We start from the raw sequence: 19,358 nt of genomic DNA on the forward strand, positions 1-19,358 counted from the left end.
TACCTTACCTATGTGCAGTTCTGCTTGCTTATATCTTTTTTTTTACTCTGGTTTATTATCATTTTTAATAGTAACATATTTTATTTTGTTATTTTTATTATGATGCTTCTCACTGCTACTGCTTTTAAACCAGGATTGGGAAATTTGCAACCCTTTAGTTGTTTCTGAACTTCCACGCCCATCAGCCTGGACCAGCAGGACCAATGGTCATAGATGTAGTCCAACAACATCTGGAGGGCCATGCATGTTCCCCATCACTATTTTAAATGGTTTTCTTACTGGCTTTTACTTCTGTTGTTTTCCCTTTTATATATTGCTGCTTTCTGTGCATGTGTGTGTTTTACTGTTGTAAATGGTCTTGAGCTATTTGAAGAAAGGTGGAATATTACTATTTTTAAATAAATCCATTTAAATATTCCATTTAAAATAATCTGATTGATCTTCTGTCAGACTGATAAAACGTTGAGATACCTGAGACTGGAAACAGAGAAAGAGGGAAGCTATTAGGAGCTTAAAGTAGATGCACAACAGGAGAAGCCAACTATCGCTGATATAAATGATCACCATCATAAGGACCATTTGCCTTCTATGCTAGCGTTCCCATACTCAGCTTTTTTCTTTCATGGGTTTCCCATTTGTTTTGTAAACAGAGTCTCTGCACTGCCATGATTCAACTAAGTAGATTCCATTTTGTAGCATTGCTTCTATAAGCGCTGAGATGAAAAATTTCCACTTTCAATCTGGGAATCATTGTGCTTACACACAGAATAGAACATCCACAAATATTTGTCTATAGCCACAACAAATGGGGTGCTTTGTTGCTAGCAGAGGTAGGCTAAATGGCATATGTTGAAGGTGTCTAATATGAAACGGGAACCTAAACAAATCAGTGACTTAAATAATGGCATTTAAGTGTGCTTCCCTGTCTTCTAAGGTTCAGATACCACATGTCAGCTTAAGAATGCACCCACCTGTTTGTTATTTATAGATGAGGCACCAACATTGTTAGTGCTATTGGCAGGGGGGGGATAGGGTCTAGAAATAAGGTGGAATTATCTGAATCTAAGATAGAGCTTTCAAGGCCACTTAAAGGGGGAAATGATGTGCTCCATGCTAGGAGTGGGATGCAGGTGCAGAGCCAACCTTCAGTTGAAGGAAATGTGGAGCCCTAGTTGCAGAGGAACCTCATGTATGCATTGGAACACACCTGTGTACACACCGTACCTTTAAAGCACATGATTTCCCCCAGAGAATCCTGGGAACTGTAGTCTACCCTGCACTGAGATACAATTCCCAGCACCCTTAACAGTTCCCAGGATTCTTGGGAGGAAGTCATGTGCTTTAATGTATGGTGTATACACAGTCACAGAGCTCTGGATTGGGCAGAGCACCTAACAAAGATGCCTTAGGCAGCTAACAAAGAGAACATCTGATAAAAAATGCTCTATCATACCACTAAAATAAAAGAAAAGAAAACAAAATGGTAGAATTAATGTGTGGAATGTAGCACAGCAATCCATCACATACCTCACAGTTCTGCAAATTTTTAAACACAGTTCTTGCTTTAAAATATACACCCACACAATGCCTAAAATGCACATATTTCAAGAAAATATGTTCAAAACTATACAAAATATGGTCAAAATACATATTTTTATATGTATGAGTGCAGTTGGTTTTTTTTAACCCCACGCTATTTGATATGCAAATAGGATGGGACAGAACAAGGAATGAAAAAAGTGCAACTGGATGGAACATAACTGGACTGATCTGTCCATTTCTTCTCTCAGCAATGGGTCAGCTAGCTGTTTCAATCTGTAGCATGTTCACACTTTATACTGGATTACAGAAGTACAGTAGGGCCCCGCTTTACAGCACTTCGCTATTGCAGTGGTCTCAATTAGACTAAAGCTCCACTCATACGGCGCTTGTTCCGCTTTTACTGCAGTTTTCGGGCATCACACGCCATTCTATTCAATGAGTTCCGCTTTTCAGTGGTTTTCACTTTTCAGTGGGGGTCCAGACCGTAACCCGCTGTATGAGTGGGGCCCTACTGTAGAATTTCCAGAGAGTAGCTGTGTTATGTTTGTTGTAGCAAAAAGACAGAGTCTTGTGGCAGCTTAATCTTAATGCTTTTGTGGAGTACTGTCTCATCAATTGCATGCAGGTTTTCCCCAAGTTAAGAACATAAGAACATAAGAAGAGCCTGCTGGATCAGGCCAGTGGCCCATCTAGTCCAGCATCCTGTTCTCACAGTGGCCTACCAGGTGCCTGGGGGAAGCCCGCAAGCAGGACCCGAGTGCAAGAACACTCTCCCCTCCTGAGGCTTCCGGCAACTGGTTTTCAGAAGCATGCTGCCTCTGACTAGGGTGGCAGAGCACAGCCATCATGGCTAGTAGCCATTGATAGCCCTGTCCTCCATGAATTTGTCTAATCTTCTTTTAAAGCCATCCAAGCTGGTGGCCATTACTGCATCTTGTGGGAGCAAATTCCATAGTTTAACTATGCGCTGAGTAAAGAAGTACTTCCTTTTGTCTGTCCTGAATCTTCCAACATTCAGCTTCTTTGAATGTCCACGAGTTCTAGTATTATGAGAGAGGGAGAAGAACTTTTCTCTATCCACTTTCTCAATGCCATGCATAATTTTATACACTTCTATCATGTCTCCTCTGACCCACCTTTTCTCTAAACTAAAAAGCCCCAAATGCTGCAACCTTTCCTCGTAAGGGAGTTGCTCCATCCCCTTGATCATTCTGGTTGCCCTCTTCTGAACCTTTTCCAACTCTATAATATCCTTTCTGAGATGAGGCGACCAGAACTGTACACAGTATTCCAAATGTGGCCGCACCATAGATTTATACAACGGCATTATGATATCGGCTGTTTTATTTTCAATACCTTTCCTAATTATTGCTAGCATGGAATTTGCCTTTTTCACAGCTGCCGCACACTGGGTCGACATTTTCACCGTGCTGTCCACCACAACCCCGAGGTCTCTCTCCTGGTCGGTCACCGCCAGTTCAGACCCCATGAGCGTATATGTGAAATTCAGATTTTTTGCTCCAATATGCATAATTTTACACTTGTTTATATTGAATTGCATTTGCCATTTTTCCACCCATTCACTCAGTTTGGAGAGGTCTTTTTGGAGCTCTTCGCAATCCCTTTTTGTTTTAACAACCCTGAACAATTTAGTGTCGTCAGCAAACTTGGCCACTTCACTGCTCACTCCTAATTCTAGGTCATTAATGAACAAGTTGAAAAGTACAGGTCCCAATACCGATCCTTGAGGGACTCCACTTTCTACAGCCCTCCATTGGGAGAACTGTCCGTTTATTCCTACTCTCTGCTTTCTGCTTCTTAACCAATTCCTTATCCACAAGAGGACCTCTCCTCTTATTCCATGACTGCTAAGCTTCCTCAGAAGCCTTTGGTGAGGTACCTTGTCAAACGCTTTTCGAAAGTCTAAGTACACTATGTCCACTGGATCACCTCTATCTATATGCTTGTTGACACTCTCAAAGAATTCGAATAGGTTACTGAGACAGGACTTTCCCTTGCAGAAGCCATGCTGGCTCTGCTTCAGCAAGGCTTGTTCTTCTATGTGCTTAGTTAATCTAGCTTTAATAATACTTTCTACCAGTTTTCCAGGGACAGAAGTTAAGCTAACTGGCCTGTAATTTCCGGGATCCCCTCTGGATCCCTTTTTGAAGATTGGCGTTACATTTGCCACTTTCCAGTCCTCAGGCACGGAGGAGGACCCGAGGGACAAGTTACATATTTTAGTTAGCAGATCAGCAATTTCACCTTTGAGTTCTTTGAGAACTCTTGGGTGGATGCCATCCGGGCCCGGTGATTTGTCAGTTTTTATATTGTCCATTAAGCTTAGAACTTCCTCTCTCGTTACCACTATTTGTCTTAGTTCCTCAGAATCCCTTCCTGCAAATGTTAGTTCAGGTTCAGGGATCTGCCCTATATCTTCCACTGTGAAGACAGATGCAAAGAATTCATTTAGCTTCTCTGCAATCTCCTTATCGTTCTTTACTACACCTTTGACTCCCTTATCATCCAAGGGTCCAATTGTCTCCCTAGATGGTCTTCTGCTTTGAATGTATTTATAGAATTGTTTGTTGTTGGTTTTTATGTTCTTAGCAATGTGCTCCTCAAATTCTTTTTTAGCATCCCTTATTGTCTTCTTGCATTTCTTTTGCCAGAGTTTGTGTTCTTTTTTATTTTCTTCATTTGGACAAGACTTCCATTTTCTGAAGGAAGACTTTTTGCCTCTAAGTTGCTGGTATCTACTATATATTTTAGATAGTTGTTTGTTTGCTTGTCTGTTCCCTGTGCAGTTGAACACATCTTAAGATATTATAACCAAAATTTGCATGATGGTTATCAAGATCTGCTGGCCCTAAAACCCTGGGACCAGAATGTTGTTGGCAAGTGCCAAATTACCAAGGTAAAAACTGACCCTGCATGGTAGAACACTGCCACCATTCCTTAAGTCCAACCAGCTTGGGTCAAGAGACACCCAAGCTGTACTGTGGATGTCCTTGAGATTCAATAAGAACAAGAGCTAAAAGACTCTCTATCCCTTGAGCCCCAGGCCGCAAAAGCTACTCAGTAGCAGTTTGACAGATTGGAGCTAATTTAGTATCAGGAACTAATTTAGTATCAAACTTTCATCTAAGAAAACATTCCAAAACAAAGGAAGTAGATTTATTAATACTTATTTAAAAATAGCAGCATAGAAGACGAACCTATATACCAGTGAGAAATAGTATTATAAGAGACCATCAAGAATACAGAAGTACATTTACGGAATATAAGATAAGAGAGTAAAATAACAAACCTAACTTGCCTAACTCTAAATGCAAACCAAATAGAGCAATTGATCCCACAGAAACCAACAAGCAGCACAGGCATGTCCACGAGTATCCAAGTTGTAAGGCTTAGAACAAAGGAACAAAGTTATTTTTATAGGAAAAGGCCTAGTAACAGCAAACCAACTCTCCTGGCCAGTCAGAGGGCTCGCTGGCTGTAACTTTCCAGAACTGGAGCATACACAATATCTCACTACAGAGGCATCCTATGAGGAGAACCACCATAGTGGCCTTGAAGTATAGTTTGTATCAAATAACATGGGTGCAAGGAGGAGCTCATTTTCAGTTAGTGGGGAAAATTTTTTTTCACACGGGCCATTCTCTCTACTCAGAAATTTGAGCATTTTCTGAACCAAAGAAAGCTGCTTCTTGATAGTTGTTCCTGAGATGAAGGAGCAGGAGGTCTATGTTTGGACACAAATGGATGCCATTTTGAATCAAGATGGCAGACTGAACCTTTCAAAACTGCACTGATTTTAACACTGTGCTGATTTTTTTATTTCTTACAATTCCCAAGCAATGCTGGGTATAAGGCTGCTAGTGTCATATACATGTTTGGGGTGATGTCAGCGTGAAATCAAATGCGGAAAGCACAGACAGCAATAATTATGATATGAACAGCGACAGTTCAGAAAGAATGCCTAGGTGATTACACAAAACATCGTGGCAGACCTGGAAGAGAAAATAACAGAACACCACTTGTTCTCACGTGTTCCTTCCAGCTAATTTATTTATTTTTATTTATTTATTCAATTTATTAGTCGCCCATCTGGCTGGCTGTCCAGCCACTCTGGGCGATGTACAAAATAGGCATACAATACCTAGACATTAAAAAACTAAAAACAAGATAAAATCTAGCCAACCCCAAAAGCCTGCCTGAAGAGCCAGGTCTTCAAGGCCTGGCAGAAACTCATCATGGAAGGGGCATGGCTGAGATCATTTGGGAGGGAGTTCCACAGGGTGGGGGCCACAACTGAAAAAGCCCTCTCTCTAGTCCTCACCAGTTTGGCTGTTTTGACTGATGGGATGGAGAGAAGGTCTTTTGAGGCTGATCTTGTTGGGCAGCATAGCTGATGATGCTGGAGGCGCTCCTTTAGATAGACTGGGCCAGAACCGTATAGGGATTTAAAGGTCAAAACCAATACCTTGAATTGGGCCCAGTAAGCAACTGGTAACCAGTGCAACTGCATATCATGAGTGATCTCCAAATTCTCCAGGACAATGATATTTTCCTCTCACAGGCCATGGGCGGTCAACCTGTACTTGCTTGCACATAACCCCCGAATCTAAAACAACTACTTCCCAATGAGAAGAAGTCACAGAACAGAGAGACAAACATAGGGCCCAGACCATGTAAACGTCCCGGGTGCCAACTCTTGCCCTCATATCTTCTCAGAGAACACTGTTACACATCCTAATACTGTCAGGGGCTCATTCACGTGTTCATCTTCCAACGTGATATATGTTAACATCTTCCATCAATGCCTTCTGGATTCTACATAGGACAAACAGACCGGTCTCTATGCAAAATAATAACAGGACACAAATCTGACATCAAAAATGGCAATATTCATCAACCAGTGTTGGAACATTGCAGTCTCCCCAGGAAGGACTATAGCTATATATATATTATATAGCTCGGAGGTGGAGGATCTGCCTTGCATATAGAAGGTCCTTGGTTCAATCCCCACCATCTCTAGGAGGAGCTGGGAGAGAATCTTCTCTGAAACCCCGGAGAGCTGCTGTCAGTCAGTGTGGACAGTACTGAGTTAGATGGACCAGTGCTCTCATTCAACATAAGACAGCTCCCTATGTTCCTATGACATGCTCCCACTGATTTTAAGGTGGCTGTTCCTGAACAAAGGAACTTCAAAGGGAGACTGCAATGTGAAACCTCTGAATTACAATTCGGCAATAGGCCTGGGGTAGCCAACATGGTGCCCTCTAGTTGTTGTTGGACTCCAGCTCCCATCAGCCCCAGTCGGCATAGCCCATGGTCAGGGATGATGGGAATTGTAGTTCAGCAACACTGGAGGGCACCATGTTGGTTACCCCTGCAGTAGGCTTTGCATTTGGCAGTGTATTTTAGAACATAGCATGACTTCATTTGTTGCTTAAAAGGCACAAATAGATAATTCTCTTGCACTGCAGCCTATTTAAACTGCTTTTTTTTTTAGCCCAGTTGGAAGCATGCTTGAAAATGTTGGTAGAGATTGTGTTCTCAGCCCCTAGGGTTAAAAGAAAACCACTGCCTTATTTCTTTACAGAGTAATGGAAAAGGCAAGCTGAGAGTGACATTATCAGCTTTGGAGAGGTTAAGCTTCCTGGAGGTTACAAATGTCAGACAATGATTAGGGAAACTAAAAATATAATAGAATTTAAAACAACTTCAGATCTTCGGAAATGAGCTTTACAAAAGGTTGGGTCTGGTTAGGGCTGTGCTAAACCTACTTACCCAATGTGATATCCAATATTGGTCATATTCAGAGTAGGCCTATTGAAATCAATGGACTTAAGTCTACTGTTAGTAGGACTTAGTGAAAATCACCCCTAATTTTTTGTTCATATTGTGAGTGTTGAGAAGAACTACTTTCATTTTTGGCATTTCTTGAGGGTACCTCCCTTTCATTTGGTTTTTTTTTAGGGTGCCCCCCTCCAAGGGCTTTTTTTTAGTGCCTCTTGAGTGATTGAAACGTCTGAGGGCACCCCAAACATGTATCAGGGAGGGGTATGTGTGCAGTTCCACCCACCTTTAGGTGAGTGTCTTGGGTGTGGGATAGCAACCTGAGTGAGAGACAGATTGCTGTCAGGAACAGTACATCTGTGTGATTGATGGGATGCAGTTTGTTTTGATGTTTTATACAGTTCTGTCAGTAAGTGGTTTCATTGATTCCTTGGATTTTACAGTACATTTCCCGATGAGTGGAAGGAGTGATTGGGGATGGTGGCTGGGAGTCAAATAAGATGAGTGATATTGAACAAGTAGTTGGTACTGTATGATTTGTGTAGATGGGATTTGGGTGTGATGTGGATGTGTTAGTGTTAGGTGAGTGTTGTGTATAGTGAGCCAGGATGTGTCTTGGCAAGACGGAGGCTGAAGAGGGGGGGATCCTTGACTCTCTTGAGATGTTTTCAAAATGTGCTGCTGTGTTTTTGGATTTTATTACCTTATATTACATTGCATTGTACTTTCTCAGTTAAATATACATAATGTATTTGTTATTTTGTAAACCGCTTAGTACTTATCTTAGTATTATGTAATATATAAATATATGAAATAAAATAAATATTCATTGCAAATGTATTTGGATAGTTTCAGTGCCACCTTGTTCCCTTGACAGCTTCTTCTCACGGCAATTTCCCCTTCCTCCTTTTTATTCTCACTACCATTTAATCTGATTCTCTGTGGTGCATCCCCCCCTCCGATGTTGCAATGTTATATCTAATGTGACAAATGTTATCTCTAATGTGACAATATCATGGGTGTCTCTGCAAACTAAGCTCAGGTTTTACAAACAGAAATTACTGGCAAGAACAGGTCTTTCATGGTTTGCTTCATATATTTGTCAGCTTTATTGGAGTGAGACAGCCTGGGGGTGTTTTTCAGATAGTGTAAATCGGACATGTGAATGCCTACAGGTTTTTAGGAGATCAAAAGTATAAATCCTACTAAGACAACATGGTAAGGAAAGAGGCATGCTGGATCTGGAACACCATTTTCATCATTACTTCAGGTTTATTTCAGGATAGTCATGCCATTTGTTGAAAGGTGTATTCTGGAAATGCTATTGAAGGACTGCTTGCTTTCCCCTACTTGGTAGACCAAAACTACATGTGATGCATTCCATGCGATGAGTAGCATACAAGAACAACCAAGTGAACTTTCTTATTCTTGGTAGCAAAAGCCAATGCTTTAGAGGGGAGAAGGAAACTCAGGATGTGGTTATGTCATGTCATAGGGTGTCCCTACATAATATGAGATAGAAGGGGAGAACCTGATATGCAGCTAAGATATCATAGGGTTGTATCCAGTGTGGTGAAGTGGTTAGAATGTTTGACTAGGTCCTGGGAGCCTAGGATTCAAATCCCTACACAGCTATGAAGTTCACAGGGTGACCTTGGCCCAGTTACTGCCTCTCAGCCTAACCCACTTCATAGGGTTATTGTGGGGATTAAATGAGGAGGGGAAGAATCATGTATGCCACCTTGAGCTCTTTGGAGAAAAGGTGAGATATAAATGCAACAAATAAATAAATAGATACTCTGAGCAGACCCATTAAAATCAATGGACATGGCTAATTTAAATCCATTAATCTTAGTGAGTTTACTCTAAATTGGATTTAGCTGTATACAACCCATAGAGAACTGTCCACGGTACTGAAGTTTGCCTGTAAACCTAGATTTTCATAGCCTTCAGATTGTTCTAACTGTTAGAATCTAACACATACAAAAATAGCTTTCTTGCTCTGATAATCAGGGCTCTAGCATATGTGCTGGGTATATGTACAGTGGGTATATATACGGTGGGTTAGGGACCAGGCCCCCGCCATAAAGTGGAAATCGCCATAAAGCGGGACCCATAGACTATAATGGGGCCGTCACGCGAAAATGTCATAAAATGTCATAAAATCGCTCAATCAGCTTTTAAAGGGGGAATTTCCCGCTGCCGCATTAGTGGAATGCCGGAATGCAAAGCACCGGTAAGCAGGGCCCTACTGTACAATAATTTCTGCAGTTACTGAACCAATTTGTTGACTGTGTGTTATGGTAATAATCTTGCATTTTATATATCATTAAGGCATCTCAAGAACTCTTGTGATTAAGGGGGTGGGGATGTTAAATATTTTAATTTTTTTTTAAATGCTGCTTGTCATTGGCTGAGCAGCTGTCATCCTGCCTGCCATAAGCTTAGCTGTTAGGATCCTAGGAAGATAGGAAGAAGGAGGTGGGCAAAGAGCTTGGAAAAGAAACCAAGAAATCCATAGGCCAAGGGAAGCAAAACCAGGGCTCCAGGGAAGAGCAGTTGGAAGACTGACGGGGAAGATTGGAAGAGAGAGGAAAGAGGGCATGAGTGGGAGAGTGTGTCCCATTTTCCAGTCTTTCAGGCAAGGCAGGGTAGCAGTAGGGCAAAGTTCTGTGAAGATCTGTCAGGTCCAGCACTAGCCAGCAGAGGAGTTATCCACAAGTGTCAGCTGAATGGAAATGAACTGCCTTCAAGTTGATTCCAAGTTATGGTGACCCTATGAATAGGGTTTTCATGGTAAGCAGTATTCAGAGGGGGTTTACCATTGCCTCCCTCTGAGGCTGAGAGGCAGTGACTGGCCCAAGGTCACCCAGTGAGCTTCATGGCTGTGTGGGGATTCGAACCCTGGTCTCCCAGGTCATAGTCCAACACTTGAACCACTACACTACACTGGCTCTCTAAGTGTCAGCTAAGTTAGCACAAAGTCAGAGGCCTGAATCCTAAGCAGTAGTGGAGCTGTCCAGAAGGCTGCAAGAACCTAGAGATAGTAGTCCACAGAGATATTGAATCAGAAACTGCCATGCTGCAAGCAAGGGTTTATGTAGTCAGCCTGAATGCCCCACCCTTCTTAGTGTACTAGTAGGGCCCTGATCCTATCTATACTTAATGTAAAGGTTCCTCCTTCTGAGTAGGGCTCTGAAATGCAGCCAGGCCAGTGCTGTGCTTTTGGACCCAAGCTTTTGTTCTTTCTGATTGCTGTCACTGTCCCCAAGTTGCCAGAGGTGACTGTGAGGGATCGGGTGCACCAGTTCCTTTGGTCTCCTAGGTAGGGTATCCTTGCAACCTGGTATCAAGGTGCCCTGGGTCCCTCTTCTTCATGATGGGGCTTACAGTGGAGTCTTGTCTGATGTTCCAGCTGATGTCTTCTCTGGTTCCAGCTCTTGGGGATGGGTGGGTGGCAGGTTCTGCCACAAAAAGGAAACCTAAAGAATGATTGGACAAAGAGGAGAGGTATAGATGATGATTTGCAGGAACTGCAGAAGTGAAAAGGGCTGAAGTTCATATATTGATCAGAAAAAGCTGGCTGATTCAGAGGCAGAGGCTTCTGATTACCAGTTGACGGAAAATGCAGGAGGGGAGAGTGCCCTTGCACCCTGGCACTGCTTGCGGGCTTCCTGTGGGCATCTGCTATGAGAACAGGATGCTGGACTTAATGGGCTACCAGCTTGATCCAGCAGGCGTGTTTTTAAGCATAGTGTTATTTCACTTGGTCCAGGTTTTTTTCCTTCTGGCCTTTTAAACAAAGTGTTTTCCCCCCTGAAAACTTACAGCACAGCCAAGTACAGCGTGGTGACGTTTCTACCTCGATTCTTGTATGAGCAGATCAGAAAAGCTGCTAATGCTTTCTTCCTCTTCATTGCCTTACTGCAGGTATGCCTCTGTTGTTAAGTTTAAGTGACCACGTTTTATCACTCTGTTTAATATAATTCCAAGTGAATGGTTTGGGGGTTTCTATCCATGATGAAGCTACAGAACTATGGACCTTGCCATTGCATGGTACAGTCTTCAGGCACCAGAGGATCTATGGGAGGGATTAATAGCTAATTGCTAATATATACCTTCCAGTTGCTGGATTAAAGCTCCCATCATCCCTGACCATTGGCCATGCGGACTAGGGCTGCTGGGAGTTGTAGTTCAACAACATCTGGAAGACAAGATGTTGGTTACCCTTATATGTAATAGTGCCAGAGTAGGGCTCAGACCAAGGGCAGTCTTAATTAAATCTAGACCTGGAGGTATGTTCTGCAGCTCAGGATCTCTCTTTCTCGGATGAAACAGGCACTGCTATATTGACCAGGGAAAGGAAGGCCAGCCTGTGTTTAAAACAGGCCTGGCCAGTGAGCAGGCTTTGTATTACTTGCCAATCAGAAAGATCCAGTGTTGCACACCACCACTCCTTTTTGTACCTCAGCACCCATAATCCATTGTTGCTATGATTGGCCCCAGTCTCAGAGGCTAATGATGCATTCCACTAAATGCATGCTCTGGACCCCTCCAGGGGGAATGGCACATTGAAAGTACCTTGATTCATGGGTTCCATGGGGAATAAGGTCAAAACTGAATCCCAATTACCACCACAAGTGACAGGAATGCAGTGCATTCGACTTTGTTGAGGCTTTAGCCTTTGCTACAGACTCCCATTCCCTTCCCCCAGGCCATACAAGTCTAAATCCCCACACGTGGGGTCACAACAACAACAAGCCCTTCTGCCTGTGCTTGTGCTTTACAGGGGTCCTCTCCTCAGACAGTCATCATGGAAGCCCAGAGTTCCACCCGTTTCCAGTGTCTGTTGTGGTTTGGGGCTAGGGTCTCCTTCTTTCCTGTGTCCTGTGGTTCCCCAGTAGCTCCTTTCCCAGGGTTATGGGACTCAGGAAGGGATAGGTCCAGTGGTCCCCTGGCTGACCCCTGTGAGGGATACTCCAGGGCCACCCCCAATGAGCCAGAGGATTTGGGTGGTCAGGGGAACCTCATCTCCAAGCCCCCTGCACCTCCTAGCTAGCTGGGGAGGACACTCCTGGAAATCCCAAAGACTTCCGGTCTTTGCTCTCTCTCCACAAAACCCTCCCAGCTGATGGCCAGATCTGGACTATTTATACTCAGCAGCTCCAGGAGACCTCCATCAGTCCCAGGTGTTAGCTGCTTCCTGCCCCACCCCTATTGTGACTTGGCTGACTAAGATGGTGCCCTGGCCTCTACGGAACTGGATTGGGGCCTTCTTAAAGGGGCCATGCTGGTAGGAGCCCTTTGTCCCAAGACAATCCCTTGTGGACCTTCACACACGATAGAGAGGCCTGACATTGGTTTTTAAAAAGAATGACAACAATTACAAGACAATTTAGAATGGAGAAACAGCAAGGGGGAGGCAATGCTTAACCCTTGCATTGTCCATTAGGAGGAAAAGCAGACGGGCAGGGGTCGTGATTTGCAGTGGCGAAACAGCAGGCAGGAAAAGAATTAAGCTCCCATCCCCTATCACCTTTCAACTCTTGCTCTCTCCTGAAGTTGCTTTTCCTTTAGGAATGTCATAGTAAATGTCATTTGTGACCCCAAAAGGACATTTTCCGCTATTGCCCCTCTTCCATGGAATGCCTTTCCCTCTGCCGTATGTTGAAGCAGCAATGCTAGGTGGCTTCAGACATCTTGTAAACACATACAATTTGGCCCAGGCTTTCCCTGACCCATAAACTGGACCCTGGATTATGTCTGATGCTAGTCGTACTCAGGAGTAAACCTATCGAGTTTGTTGTGTCCATTAATTTCAATGGGGCTGCTCTTAGTAGGGCTAGCACTGGACACAGTCCCCTGTTTTGTCCCGTAGAATCCCCCGAATTCCTGTTTTTATGTGCTCTTTTACTACTGTTTTACTGGTTTTGTGTTGTATTTTTGTTTCAGTGATGTTGTTTTTATGTTGTACGCAGCTTAGAGATAGTCAGAGCTTTATAAATGTTATAAATAAATAAAAGGAAATGGCATCAGGTCTCTTGTTATTTTCTTCTCAATACATTTCAAGTAGGGAACCACATAAGCCATAACCATGTTCTATCAACATTTTTTTTTTAAAAAAAAAATCCTTCCTTTTCAGCAAATTCCAGATGTCTCTCCAACTGGAAGATATACCACCTTGGTGCCATTGCTCTTTATTCTCACAGTTGCTGGCATCAAGGAGATTATAGAAGACTATGTGAGTATATTTTGGGCTTTTGGAGGAAATAGGCCCAACAGTCTATGTTGTTGGAGGGGAAGGGCCATAGCTCAGGGATAGAATTCCTGGCCTCTCCAGGTATGGTTGGGAGAGGTTCCTTGCCTGAAACCCTGGAGAGTCGCTGCTGGCCAGTAAAGATAACACTGAGCTGAATGGACTAATGGTCTGACTCAGTATAAAGCAGCTTTTGATGTTTTTAACCTGTCTTTTCCAGATCTCTTGAGATTTAGTTGTGCGATGCAAAAGGCAGGGGCAGAAAAAGAAGCTGGTGGAAACCTTGCATGATTATCCAAAAGGACAGTTGCAGTGGCCAAAGTCTGACAATAACTGTGCCTGGCAATGTATTTGTTATTTGTGCATTTCCTTAATACTTACTTTCACCCTGATACTCCACCCCAAACCATTATTAAGAACAGATGTGATCGAACAGCAGGGCCCGAGAAGGGAAGCAGGCCTATGCCTTTGGCTCTGTTGAGCGATCAGCTGCCTTTTGGCTCTCCCTAAACTGTTGCTAGCAGTGGCCATTCCATCAGACTGCAACAGGCCTTGAAGACCTGGCTCTTCAGGCAGGCTTTTGGGGTGGGTTAGGTTTTATTATTATTGTTGAGATTTTTAATGTTTTAATGTATTTGTATGTTTTTATTTTGTATGTTGCCCAGAGTGGCTGGACAGCCAGCCAGATGGGCAACTAATAAAGTTAATAAATAAATAAATAAAATAAACAGGGTGCTGAACTAGATGGGCCTTTGGCTCATGTTATCTTACGTTGTACAAGTCTACTCAGAAGTTGTCAGTTGTTTGTTTTGCATGATCTCTGGCATGTTGTCATGAAAATGTTTGTAATTACAGTGCCTTGCAAAAGTACTCAGACCCCTGACCAGTGCTCTCATATTACTGAATTACATAGTACTGGTATATTGTAATTTTGTTCTATATGGTATTTTATTTTGAGACACTGAAAGTCAAAATCAATTATTGTAAGATGACATTGGTTTTATGTTGGGAAATGTTTGTAAGAAACATAAAAACTGAAACATGTTGCTTGCATAAGTATTCAACCCTTGTGCTTGAAAGCTCCCAGTTTACACAGATGAAGGAATTGCTCTATCGAGGACAGAATTACCTTACCATTGGCCTCCACCTGTGAACCATTAAAGTTGCTCTTACATTGTCAGGATAAAACCCCCACTGTTGAAGGATCATTGGTCAGGCTGTGGATCTGAAGGAAAATGAAGACCAAAGAGCATTCTACAGAAGTGAGAGATAATGGAAAAGAAATGCCTAGATAAGGAAAAGGGTACAAACTAATATCCAAGTGTTTGTATATCCCAGTGAGCACAGTTGGATCAATAATCAGGAAGTGGAAGTGGCATCACACCACCCAGGCACTGCCAAGAAAAGGTCATCCCTCAAAACTCAGTGCTCGAACAAGAAGGAGACTTGTGAGAGAAGCCACAGAGAGGCCAACAATCACTTTGAAGGCGTTACAGAGTTCAGTGGCTGGGAATGGAGTAATGGTGCACCGGTCAACTATATCAGGAGCTCTGCATGACACTGCCTCAAGATACCCATGCCTCAAGATACACCATCCCTGTAGTGAAGTATGGTGGTGGCAGCATCATATTGTGGGGATGCTTCTCATCAGCAGGGACTGGGCATCTTATTAAAACGGAAGGAAGAAAGGATGGAGCAAAACACAGGGAAATCCTGCAAGAGAACCTGCTTCAGTCCACTAAAAAACTGAAGCTTGGGAGGAAAGTCCCTTTTCAGCAGGACAATGATCCCAAGCACAAGGCTAAAGCAATATTGGAGTGGCTCAAGAACATAACGGTGAATGTCCCACATTGGCCCAGTCAAAGTCTTGATCTCAATCCCATTGAGAATCTGTGGCGCTCTTTGAAAATTGTGGTCCACAAGTGATGTCCAGCCAACCTGAATGACCTGGAGCAAATCTACCAAGAAGAATGGCCCAAAATCCCTCCGACACTGTGTGTAAAACTGGTACATACCTACCCCAAAAGAGTTAAAGCTGTTATTACAGTGAAAGGTGGCGCTACCAGATATTAATGTGTGGGGGTTGAATACTTATGCAAACAACATATTTCAGTTTTTTCCAACATAAAACCAATGTCACCTTATAATAATTGATTTTGTGCTTCAGTGTTTCAAAATAAAATATCATACAGAACCAAATTACGACGTACCATTTGTAATTCAGTAATATGAGAGCATTGATCAGGGGTCTGATTACCTTTGCAAGGTACTGTATTTGTTGGAATTGATGTGGGTGATTTTGTTTGTTGTTTGCTGATATTCTGTTGCCATTTCCTTATAATACTATATGCAAAATGGATTCTCGAGTGTTCTTTTTTATTTTGAATTGTTGTAAGGTGGTAGTGTGATTTTTGTTGTATATTTTGTCATTTCTTTGGATTGTAATCCTCCTTGAGTAAAGTAATATAGAAAGACAGTATACAAATATTAAAAAAGTAAGTCCCAGTGAATTCAGTCTTGCTCACAAGTGAGTGTATGTGGGATTGCAGTCTTAATGGCCAGCACTGCTGAATTATATCAACTCTGTCATGTGCCCTGCCTAATTATCAAAGGTCTTGAGGCAGTTCACAATACATTTAAAATGCAATAAACAGGAGTTTCTGGGAGAGGCAAAAATGTGTACATGTTTCCCATCAGTCTGCAAATGTTCTAACTGTCACTCTGCTTCGGAAACTCTGGGCCACAGTAGTCCCAGAGGAGATGATCCTGCCCTGGAAATGGGTGCTAGAACAGCCAGATATTAGTCTGTCACACGGCAGTGTTTCATCACCAGCACTCTAGTCAATCTAGTGTGTGGCCTAGATAATGGTCTGAAGGCACATGATGGAAGGCAGGAATATAGTTCATGCTTTGCATGCAGAAAGTCCCAGGTGGCTTCTCCAGTTAAAAATAGATTAGGTGGCAATGCATGGGAAAGACCTCTGTCTGAAACCCGGGAGAGCTGCTGCCAATCTGAATAGACAATGGTTAGCTAGGTGGACAGCCTTCCCTGACCTGATGCCCTTCAGGAGCTTTGAACTACAGCTTCCATCATCCCTGTCCATTGGTCAGGCTGACTGGGGCTGGTGGGAGTTGCAGTCCAAAATATCTGGAAGCCCTAGTCTGGTCTTTTATAAAAGGCTCCTAGGTTACTGTGTTGCAGTCGTACTGCTGAAACTGAACAGGCCTGGCCCTGTGAGCTGCCTGGAGAGAGGTGACCATCTGAGAATTACAATTCAACTGCTCTGAGTTCTGTGGGGGAAAAGATGGACAGAGAAGTGCAGCAAAAAAATCTACTTACAGCAGTGCAGACATCCATCACAGAGAGCTAAAGCAGCCTATAGGCTGCACCCAACCTGGTGAGAAGTTTTGGAGCCGCAATGCATGCAGAAATTCCCCATGTGCCCCTTTGGATCCTGGCCACATTCATTTGGGATTTTGTTGCAGACAAAACATTTCATCTTTACCTTGAGATAGACCTTTAAAGCCCCATTCTTATTGAACACTGATGAAATTATGCCACTGAAATAATCTGTCTTTTTGGAAATTTCTGCCAAGGGCTCCACTGTGTCTGCACAGTCCTGGAGTTACTGGCACAATCTTCTATTTTTTTCCGATCTAAAGTGTATAGGCAAAGCAATATACAGTATGTTAAACATCACTCAAAGCTGGTCCCTCAGTTAAAGGTTTGGGGTTGAATTCAGCTAAGTCCTACTCAGCGTACACCCATTAAAATTAATTAACCTAAGTTAATCATGTCTATTAAATTCAGTGGGTCTACTCCAAATAGGACTAGCAATGAATACCACCCTTGGTGGATTGAACAGCTAACTTGGGAAATGTTTGACCTGCCAGACATAAGCCAGAAATGATCCATAATGCTCCAGTGGACTGAATGGGAGATTGAATTCAGATTGTGGTTCACTGTGGTTATTGGATGGCCTTGAGTAGGCTGCCATATCCTAGCCTCAGTTCCAATCTGTACAGTAGGGGTATTATTGGCTTAAATCATTGGGCTGTTGTGTGGATGAATGGAATAAGGATTGCCAAGTACGGTGCACTCTATTGAAGGAACTGGGTAAAACAGTAAAAATTACTATGATCTGTTAGTTTTATAACAGTTTTCAGCGCTATCATGCTTTACAGTTCTTATTTCACCCTATAGCCAGTGGAGGATGTTGAAGTGAAAGTTGTTTAAATACACAGGAACATAGGAATCTGTTTTATACAGAGTCAGACACTTGGTCCATCTAGTTCAGTATTGTCTGTGCTGACACTTAGCAGCTCTCTAGGATTTCAGACAGGGTTTTCTCCCATCCATAGTTGGAGATGCCGAGGACTGAACCCAGGACCTTCTGCACACAAAGGAGATGCACTACCACTGAGTTATGGTGCTTCCTAGGCACTTGGAAGCAGAGATGTAATTTTCCCCTAGTCGTCACCACAAAATAGCCATTTCATCTTCATTCCGCTGTCTGTAATACAGGGATAATAATACTGACTTTCCTTGCAGGGTGTTATGAGTCTCATGTATCAAGATCATATGAAGCAGGCAGAGCTCTTAGAAAAAGCACCATGCAAATACAAAGATTTGCTGTGTATACAGTTGCTGATTAGCATGTACAAGAGTGAAAAAGCGGCTACATTTTGGAGCTTATTGGAAATGGAAAAGTGCTGTGTTTTGGACACTAAAGAAAATGCTAGTGGAGGCTGATCCATTAAAGCAAATGGGGAACTGCCCAACCAATCGCAGTCTGTCCTCAGCCACCCCCACCTGCCTCCCTTTTTACTCACAGCCAGACCGGTATATGTGTGTGTGTGACACTGTCTGCCAGTTTCCTCCTCCTTAGTCTTAGTGTTGCCCTTGTAGAACTCAGCAGGGAGGAGGATGGAGACAAAACTAGAATTAGTTGTATCTGCCTTTCACTGGTTCTGGCTCCGTCTACTGTTGGCCTTCCTCCCTTCCGCCCTTCCAGTCCCAATGGGCACTGTCCACCACCGGAAAATGCTATGCTGTTAAGGCACAATAAAAAAAGGCTTATCTTTCAGCTCTTCTGCTTTGCTTTAGCCTTTCACAGCACAGATCACTTTTCACAGTGTTTTTCCTTCCTTCCTTCCTTCCTTCCTTCCTTCCTCCCTCCCTCCCTCCCTCCCTCCCTCAAATCCAACTAAATGTTTGTACTTTGGCTTCCCAATAGAAAAGACACAAGGCTGACAGTACAGTGAACAAAAAGAAAACAGTGGGTAAGGTCCTATTTTAATTTCTTTTACATAAAATATGCAACAGGAAATGGCACAACCTGATAAGAGCATGGCCCAGTTCGTACATGATGGTGTTCTTGGCTCACTGATCATGGTAGTGTTCAGATGCAGTGCCAAACCAAGGGTCATGGTTTGATTCCTTCATGTGCATCCAGATAAGTGCATTCATAGCCAGCAACTGTGGTTTACTCTGACATGCGAACTGAGCCAATTATTGCTTTTGGTTTTAGTAATTTGTGGTTTATGAATAAATCCCAGTAATATAATCTGCAAGGGAAAGAACTGGAATAAAGTACACAGCTTTTTAAATGCTGCATGTTGGTAATTAGTCATAATTGGAGATTTTACCTTTTGCCTAATTATATTTAGTATTGATGTATGAGGATTAAACTGTGTTAAGGGAGTCACTAAACTATATTACATGATCTTGATTATGAGTTCTTATGCCACTTTA

At 42.8% G+C, this 19,358-nt stretch overlaps 1 protein-coding gene across 4 annotated transcripts in view; it reads left to right on the plus strand.

Moving 5' to 3' along the window:
• Window positions 1-19,358, plus strand: part of ATP8A2 (ATPase phospholipid transporting 8A2) — a 564,338-nt gene that overhangs the window by 76,902 nt on the left and 468,078 nt on the right. For all 4 annotated transcript variants that reach the window (XM_061629581.1, XM_061629578.1, XM_061629580.1 and 1 more), the window contains exons 3-5: window positions 11,178-11,277; window positions 13,490-13,588; window positions 18,841-18,886. In XM_061629581.1, the coding sequence (XP_061485565.1) occupies window positions 11,178-11,277; window positions 13,490-13,588; window positions 18,841-18,886 (245 nt within the window). The remainder of the gene's footprint in view (window positions 1-11,177; window positions 11,278-13,489; window positions 13,589-18,840; window positions 18,887-19,358) is intronic.

This window comes from Rhineura floridana, chromosome 5, assembly GCF_030035675.1.
Source record: "Rhineura floridana isolate rRhiFlo1 chromosome 5, rRhiFlo1.hap2, whole genome shotgun sequence".
Classification (NCBI taxonomy): domain Eukaryota; kingdom Metazoa; phylum Chordata; class Lepidosauria; order Squamata; family Rhineuridae; genus Rhineura; species Rhineura floridana.